Genomic DNA, 8,699 nt, shown 5'->3' with positions numbered 1-8,699 from the left:
TAGGAGGATTCTGGAAGCAAAACTCGGGCATTATTTTCAAGAAGAAATACTCTACTTTTGATACGTAGCCATGTATTTACCAAACTACGCACTGTACGGGACTAGACTTGATTGAAATTTGTGACTGGGTTTGGCGGTGCTTTCCAATACAAACATCAAGTATAAAGGATTTGTATTGACCCGGAAAAAAATCGATCGAGTTTTCTGGTACATGTTGCTGAACTGAGCAAGCCCAGCATCGCTACCATGTTGAATAGACGCCAATGAAGACACTAGTCAGCTGACAGCCTCAACTTACGAGTATAGACCTCTCCACACTACTCTTCTATACAAATTCAAGATAGTGCGTGTCTCCATTGAATCTTATCAACCGCGTCAGCTTAACCTTATTTGAGCAGCTTACTACAGTGAAGTGCGTCGATAAGGAACGGGCGACATTTTATATTCTACGACAAGACATGAATCCTCGCTTGTACCCATTGTGTGCCAATTGTACTGAATTAGTTATATGATTCTACCAATCATTCGGTCCCGTTTAACATTCCGCCAATCACAGTTCCGAAACCGAGCCTCAAGAGCGGCTGGATGGAGCGGCTCCCAAGTCGGGGGAAAATGGAACCTAAAGGTCGCGAGAGGGAATCATGAGCATGAGGATCGCTGTGAGCGCGGGAATCGCGCCAGGTACATGTCTGCATGCCTCATTAACCAACTTTCGCTCTGCTGCTCACAACTCCCATGGTGACCGCCACTTCCAGACCGTTCGAGAGGCGGCTACGTCTGACCAAGCTTCAGTCGCTGCTAATCTGTCATCGCCGTCGTGATCTACCGGGTGCTACCTATGCTGAGTTGGCTGCGTGGGCTCAAGCCGAGACTCTGGTCGCGAAGTCCGACATGAACTACATAGTGCAGTAAATCAGTGCATTTGCTGTCTGCATGTGACGAGTCAAACCTTTAATTATCAATATACCTTTTTCTTTCAATGTATATCAGGCGTTCCTTATCGACGCACTTTACTGTACCGGTAGGCGTTATTCGAGCTGTTCAATGGAGTTAGTTCATTTATTACGCTTGAAACAGCTCTCCACGAGTTTGTTACCAATCTTACCGATAGCTTACCGGGTGCGGCTATAATTTTGACCCGACCCAAAGTCGGTTTTTCGTCCATTGCAAAAAAACGGTTACAGCTTTTTCGATTCTGATTGTTGCATCTGTTTTCTATCGATTTTAGACGAATCATAAGCAGCGGTTTGGCGCCGAAAGCACAATCATTGGTTTAAAAAAATAATTTTTGGGGTGCGGTTATAATTTCGGCGCGCACTGTATATCACGTAGATGCGGTACCGTGTTTCTGGTACAAAACTGAGGGAAGAAAAATCCAACCGGCCATTTCCACATTTCCCCTCCAAGCCTTGTCCTGTAGCGCCACCGCCCACCGGGACTAGCAGGCATGCCCGCGCCCTTGCCAACGTCGTCATGATACTACTGCCGCATTGCTGACTGTGTACTGCTGTGCTGCTGCAGATGGACATGTCCAGCCAGTTGGATCCCCAGGCTTTGGCCGCGTTCGTGGACGACAGTGTCTTTGCTCAGATGAGCGGGAAGCTTGGAGCAGACGCATCGCCGAAGAAAAATCTTTTCGTTGCGTGGATGCTGGTCGACTATCCCAACAAAGCCACACTCCAACTCGAGGCCTCCCAGAACCGGATACATGGATTGATATGGGTGGAGATCAGAGAAGCATACGGGCATACACGCGTGTCTCCACCTCTTGCACAAACTATTGCGGCCAAGACGGTGAAAGACCTCCTGGCAAAGTTTGTCCCTGAAGCCCGCTCCGGCACGCCCAAGTTGGATGAAAATGAAATGAAGCGAATCGCGGAGGCGTTCACCAAGGGCCGGTACCTCGGCGAAGCCCACCTCGACCTCGCACAGTATCTGCGGGACTGCTGGAAGGCCTACACCCCCACAAAGTACAAGGCGCCATGTGTGGCGGTCGTGCAGAGTTCTGGCTTCGGCAAGAGTCGGATGGTGCGTGAACTCGCGATTGAGGCTCAAAAGAGCGCCTTGAACATGAAAGTCCTGTACATGTGTGCTCGTGTGCACGAGTCGACGGGGTTTCCCAAGGCTACGAGCGAGCTTCGTGGTTGGCTGTTTCAAGAAGGCTCCGAAGTGGAAGACATCGCCAGTCGATTGAAGACAATTTACGTCTACGCGAACAAGCATTGGGCGGACGTTCAGAAGGAATGGCTGAAGCTGTTTACCGAAAAGGCAGCGGACACCTCTGTAAAGGCGAAACTTTCGGATGAAACAGATACGCTGGAGGGGGATACCTCCACCGAGAAGAATCCAAATGGCAGAATCGTGGTTCTGGTGATCGATGAAGCGAGAAGCCTGCTGACTGAGAAGCCAGACAAGAAGAATGACTTCCGAATGTTGCGAAATGCTCTCAGATCCGTGAACAAAGATATCGGCCATCGTGGATGCATTTTCGGCGTGCTGATTGATACGAACTCCAGGATCTCGGACCTGGCGCCTCCGCTGTTGTTGGACCCATCATCTCGGCTTTTCGATGGAGAGTTGGCATCGTTTGCGCCAGTTGTGTTAGCTGAGACAATGGACGCACACTGGGATCAATACTGTGAAGAAAAACAAGCCGGCGAAGATGTGAAAGAGGACATCCAAGATGTAGATGAAGAAATGAAAGAGGAAATACTAGATGCGGGAGCAGAAGATGAAGAAATGGAAGAGGAAACTCAGGTTGCGGTGGGAGCTGAAAAAGACGAAGAGAAGAAGAAACAGCAAGAACGTGCTAAGATAGCTATGTACAAGAGAATCGTTACCGGGGATGCGAGTCAAGCTTGGCACGCGTTGTGCCGCATGGGGCGTCCGATGTGGTACAGCACTTGCCCCAATCCTGCGGATAGAGAAGATGTGATCAATCTTGCGGCGAACAAGCTGCTACTGGGGATTCCCCCTTCGCAAAATGCGTACAACAAGGATACCATGCTTGGTGTCGCCTCCATGCTTTGCCGTCTGGGCGTGCGCCCGCATTCAACGTCGGCTCTGGCATCTCGGGCGACTGCCGACTTCATGGCGATTCTCGCCTATGTGAATTTCAAGCGAGAAGGTTACGTCACCAGCTACGCTTCGGACCCAGTGCTCGCCTTAGGAGCGATGAAAGTGTGGTATGAACTGAAACATGGTTTGGCAAAGTATATCCTGCCGCAACTCAAGAACCTCCTTTTGGATGAAGCATTGGACACCGGTGGAGTTGGCGAAATTGGCGAGATGGTTGCTCGGATTTTGCTGCTTCTGGCGATGGACACGTGTGTGATGGGGGACAAAGACTTTTCCCAGTGGTGCCACACGATCGGGCAATTTGTACCGGTGCAGCAATTCTTGAAGGTGCTACAAGGCAAGAAAAAGCTGCCGATATATCTCAAGCGGATGATCAGCAAGGAGAATTTGAGACCAGAATTCAACAAGTGGTGCTCGAAGTGGGATGGTTGGTACATGGGGTTCACCCACTTTGTGCAGTTGCAGCTTGAGCCGAATGAGGACACGCTTTGGTTTTTGCTGGGGCGTCAAGCTGCAGGTATTTTCCCCCGTAACCAGTATGGAGCCGATTTGTTGATCCCGATGTTTAAGAAGAGATCCAACAGCAGGCCAGTCGGTGGGGAGACAACGAGGGGTGAACAAGAGGAGCAGGAAGTGTTGATGATGTTGATTCAAGTGAAGAATCGTTCCCCAGTCGATGGTGGGTTTTCCAGGGCAGCGACGGAGAAACTATGCCCCTGGTTTGTGTTCGGAAAGAACAGTGATGGGAACTCGTCAGCGGGGAAATCTACCGGTGAAATTGGTGGGGATCCGAACCCGCTGAGCTCCACGGATGTCCGTGATACCATTCGCATCTACATGAATGTGCGCGGTCGGAAGAGTGACGGCAAGTTCATCTATGCCACGACAATGAAAGACAATCTTAAGCCCAAGAAGAAAGGCAACGTCTCTGAGGTGAAGGAGGAGAGTCAGACGATCGGGAGTCAGGCGAAGAAGCGGGCGAAGATCGAGAGCAATCCTGGCGTCTCAAGTGTGTCGAGTGTCTCAGAGGAGGAGCCTGTTTTCACGATCTGCCTCCGTTTACTCAACAGGGTCACCTACCCGTTCCTGAGCGACGGCGTGGCTTCCATTCTATCAAACATGGTGGAGTCTCAGTATGACCCGCTGGGGCTTGTGGAGGGCGACCTGGACTATCGCGATGAAGATGAAAAACGAAACAAGAACGTTAGTTCGTATGCAAAGTTGTCGCTTACCGCGACGCGCGACAAGTTGTTGCAGAACGCCCGTAAAGCACTAGCGTACGCGCCGGGTGACAAGGAAGAAGAGTGACGATGAGAGTGACGTTGGTGGCAGTGGTGAGGGCCACTAGGCGATCAAGGTGGCGAGACGGAAACATCCAAGAAACGAGCACGTGAAAACCAAGAGGGTGAAGAAGGCCGTCCCACTAAACGCGCCAAGTGATCCAACAAGACGCCCAAGCCCACACCGAGGCAGTAACAGTACGTGCCTGGTGCCTGCAGCAACTACCGGTAGTTTTAACTACCAACAATTTGTTTTACTTGAGAGTACGCAGCCACCTCCAGTACGCTTCACCTTGCAGTCTTACGGAAGTGGCACGTCTTTTGCTGTCTACGTCGTCTTTACTGCTCTACCTACTCGTCCTGCAGGAACGGGTATTATAGTCCGTGTACCCGCGCGCGTCGCCGAGGTAGAACGTGTCCGTGTCGTAGTCGTTCACGGGCTTGTTGAGTTGGAAGCGCCGCACCAGGTCCGGGTTCGAGATGAAGTGGCGGCCGATGGCCACGGCGTCGGCCGCGCCCTCCTCCACGATCTGCACGGCCGACTGCCGGTCGAAGCCCGACGCGGCGAGGAGTACGCCCTTGTACGTCTCGCGGAACTGCCGCGCCGAGCCTTCTCGGGTGCCAGCGGGTTGCGGACGTGGTAGCCACGCGGCTCGATCAGGTGCGCGTAGGCCAGGTCGTAGTTGTTGAGCCTGTTCAGCACGTACGTGTAGGTGGCGACGGGGTCCGAGTCCTTGTCGCCGAAGCTGCCGCCGAACGGGGACAGTCGGATGCCCACCTTGGACGAGTCCAGACTCTCGAGGATGGCCTCCAGTGCCTCGAACAGGAAGCGCGCGCGGTTCTCGACGCTGCCGCCGTACTGGTCGGCGCGGTCGTTGATGCCGTCGTGCAGGAACTGCTCCAGCAAGTAGCCGTTGGCGGCGTGCAGCTCGACGCCGTCGAAGCCCGCTTTGAGGGCGTTCTCCGCGGCCGTGCGGTAGTCCGACAACTGCAGGAACATCTTGCCGTGCACGGCCTTGGTCACGTGGCGCCAAGCCTCGATCTGCTGGGGCGCGAAGATGTCAGGGGAGCCCCAGGATCCGCGGCCCGTGGGCGTGATGTTGGTGGCCTCGGCGATGATGAGGCCGCCGGGCGTCGCGCGCTGCTTGTAGTACTCGACAACTGCAGGATTTCTCGACGTTTTCCTACTGCATTTTTGACGCAATACGAACGATGTGAAAGTAGAGTATCGCGGCGATATATACGTTATGGACACCAGGGCCTCAGAGTTTTAGTTTTTCACACTATTAGAACGCCTAGGCGTTGTATTCGGATAGACCGCCTAGTAGGCGTTCTATTTTATTTCAATGCCTGGGCGTCTGGTAGCAGGCATGCCCCCATTCTCGCCACCGCCGCCATGATACTACTGCCACTTTGCTGACTGTGTACTGCTGTGCTGCTTTGCAGGTGGACATATCCAGCGAGTTGGACTCCGACACTTTGGCTGCGTTCGTCGACGAGAGCGTATTCACTCAGTTGAGCGAGGAGCTTCGGAAGACGAAGAATGGCGACGATCAGCCATTGGCGAAGAGAAATCTTCCTATGATGAATTATCTGAAACAATTTGTCGACCCCAGCAACCTCCGGGGCTCCCAAAAAAACGATAGATAGCTTAACCCTATCGTTACCAGAATGATACATCAAGTATCTTTTTACTGGTGATGTAGTAGCAAGATAACTGAAACAGCAATTTTCTGAGCCACGGCAGTTTCCTCGCCGTTTATGACCAATCATACAGCTAAGAGGGATAGGTAAAAACCCCACGCTATTGTGTCTTCTGTAGTATATCTATCAACACTATTGTGTCCCCAGGGGCACGGATGCGATCGTCGAGCACAACGCCAGCGGCAGCCGCACACAGGTCGCCGCCGGAAGTAGCGGCAGCAGTGCCGCCAGCGACATCGGCAGCAGGGTCTCGGACACGATGGAGGTGACCGTGGCCTTGGAGGACGCGGTCAGGGGCGTCTCCGCCGACATGGACACGGACACGGACGCGATGGTGGCGGGGGACTCGGGCAGCAAGCATAACGGCGGTCGCAGCGCCGTGTGTGCGCCGGCAACATCATGACCACGGACGCTTGGGCGTGACCGTTGTCGTGCTGGAGGTGGTCGTGGGTGCCTCCACCGGCACGGAGGTTGGCAAGGATGTGACCGGTGACCAGACAGCGTGCGTAAATGCATCGACAGTGCGGAAGGAGACCGTTGTAGAGGTGCCAGCAGTACCGTCAGCGGCATCAACAGCATGACGTCCTTTGTAGAGATCGTGTCCGTAGGGGAGGAGATCGGAGGCAACTTCGTCAGCATGGAGTCGGACGCAATGGTAGCGGGCGACTCGGGCAGCGAGGGCAGCGGCCGTGGCAGTGCCGTCAGCAGCATGACCTCAGATGTGGTGGTGGCGAACGTGGCCGTGCTGGATGTGGTCTGAGGCGTCTTCGCTGACATATACACAGTTGGGAGTTATTGTTCGGCTTGGAGGCGCGTGGAATTTCTAATAGCATCCTGTCGGATTATACGCAGTGGAGTGTGGTTAGCTTGCCGCTATGGTGCACCAGTGGTAAAGCAGTATGTTGTCAGCCACGAGCTAAATCCGCATTTACGGCATCAAGACTAGCGGGGGCAGATGGAATAGGTGTGACTTAGTGCAGTGAAGTATAAATGGTTAGTTGACTTTGACTATCTTGAAAAAATGATGTGAGGTTACGCCTTGGTGGCTGCGTTAGCCTTCTTTTGGTCTTGGCGGGCCTTCAGAAATGGACGGTTAGCTACATAAATTGGAGAGGTTCGTCGCAAGTTGCCGTCGACAGTGTACACTTGCTTCGGCAAGTAAAACAAATGGTATTTCTGCCAGCAAGTCCAAGTTTGCTGTTGGCACAGATGCTGCTTCGTAGGGTCAACAGGGTATGTGCGCTTGCACAACGCAACTCGATGGGTCTCGCAGTAGTCGGTTTTCTCGGCAGGATCTCTGCCCTCGAACTTGCACACAGTGCATTTCCGCATTGAGCGACTCCTTCCCTGAAGCACCTCCGAGGACGCTCTTGCAACACACGTTTGTGCGTGATCACCCGAAGACTCGGATACATCTGTCGACGCCGCGGTTTGGGTCGTCATCGGCATTGTTGTCGTTGTCGGCTTCGCAGCATACACCATTCCATGTTCCCTATCCAGAGATTTCTTCCAGTCCCCATTGAATAGTTCTCGAGCCAGTGATGCCACAAATGCGCGATGACTATCGCGGGCTCTTGACCTCGTTTGGGCTGTACCTCCCGTCGAACGAGACTCCTCGCTCTCACCACGCGCCAAACTATCGCAAATGTAGGCATTGCACCTGGCTATATCAAGCATGACCATCGCTAGTTTTTTATGCCACTTCTGAAATGAGTGGCCATCGGCTAGAGAAAATCGTGCACGCAGTTGGTCGAGCCGATCAACACCTTGCATCGCTGAATTATACTCGCCGACGCAAGTAGGAGCAGTGAAAGCCACACCCGATTCATTTATACGACGATGCACAGTTGATGTGGTCGAAGCATCGGCATTAGACACGACATTGACAATTGAGCCATCCACCCAACTAGCTGCGACAATATGCTTCTCTAAGCATACACCTTGCTTCATGTAGCCTCGCGGCTTCGCGTCCTCCTTACGAATCATCGTAAAATGAGGGAAATGCTTGCTAGACGTGCGTACAGTGCCACGCCCATAGAGACCAATCGATCGTAAAGTCTTCAACAGCAAACAGGAAGTCCCTGTTTACAATGCGACTGGATCCTTTCAAAGATGAAGTAACCGCCATGACGTGAGAGCGGATTTCAGACGACTTCGCGGTTAGATCAGCGAATTTCTGCACTTCTGAGCGTGAAATTACACCGTCCAGCCGATCATCAAGTTCACTGGAGCAGTGCAACTTGAAACTCACCGCGTACCACGAGGTAGAACAGCAACACTCGTATAACTTGAAATGATACTTTCCGGTGGGTTTTTGTGGGTTGAAGACTATAATGTGGCGGGCATACTGGGATCGGCAGGCAATTGTGGCCTCATCAACAGCCACGTTTCGACCGACTTCAACATGGCGTAGGCATCGCGATTTCAGAATGCTCATGAGTGGTCGTATTCTAGCTACAGGACCGCGCTTGATGTCGGAGGTAGACACCTTGGAACGAAAACTCAAATTCTTACGGATGTACAGGAATCTTCGCCATGTCATAATTGACTTCAAACTAGTAGTACGCGCTCCAGGAAAAAATAGTTGCTTCCTCGTCGTCCACCTAGTAATTTCTCATCTCACCCTTGTCGAACAGA

At 52.7% G+C, this 8,699-nt stretch overlaps 3 protein-coding genes across 3 annotated transcripts in view; 2 read left to right on the top strand and 1 right to left on the bottom strand.

Annotated features, from left to right (window-relative positions):
- PHYSODRAFT_288533 (hypothetical protein) overlaps positions 1 to 4,628 on the top strand; it is a 15,134-nt gene extending 10,506 nt beyond the window's left edge. Inside the window, exons 2-3 of the mRNA XM_009536574.1 lie at positions 1,528 to 2,638; positions 2,684 to 4,628. Of these exons, the coding sequence (XP_009534869.1) occupies positions 1,528 to 2,638; positions 2,684 to 4,386 (2,814 nt within the window). The 3' untranslated portion in view covers positions 4,387 to 4,628. The remainder of the gene's footprint in view (positions 1 to 1,527; positions 2,639 to 2,683) is intronic.
- A 77-nt stretch (positions 4,629 to 4,705) lies between these two features.
- Positions 4,706 to 6,299, bottom strand: PHYSODRAFT_338708 (hypothetical protein; the record flags this gene model as incomplete). Its single annotated transcript, XM_009536573.1, has 3 exons — positions 4,706 to 4,954; positions 4,996 to 5,511; positions 6,216 to 6,299. 3 exons carry the CDS (start codon positions 6,297 to 6,299, stop codon positions 4,706 to 4,708), a joined length of 849 nt encoding a protein of 282 aa, XP_009534868.1.
- A 22-nt stretch (positions 6,300 to 6,321) lies between these two features.
- Positions 6,322 to 6,822, top strand: PHYSODRAFT_338707 (hypothetical protein; the record flags this gene model as incomplete). Its single annotated transcript, XM_009536572.1, has 3 exons — positions 6,322 to 6,441; positions 6,503 to 6,564; positions 6,606 to 6,822. 3 exons carry the CDS (start codon positions 6,322 to 6,324, stop codon positions 6,820 to 6,822), a joined length of 399 nt encoding a protein of 132 aa, XP_009534867.1.
- Positions 6,823 to 8,699: the final 1,877 nt, after the last annotated feature.

Source organism: Phytophthora sojae (assembly GCF_000149755.1).
Source record: "Phytophthora sojae unplaced genomic scaffold PHYSOscaffold_9, whole genome shotgun sequence".
Taxonomy (NCBI): domain Eukaryota; phylum Oomycota; class Peronosporomycetes; order Peronosporales; family Peronosporaceae; genus Phytophthora; species Phytophthora sojae.
Note: the sequence above shows the minus strand (reverse complement) of the source record. Positions and strands in the feature narration are given on the sequence as shown.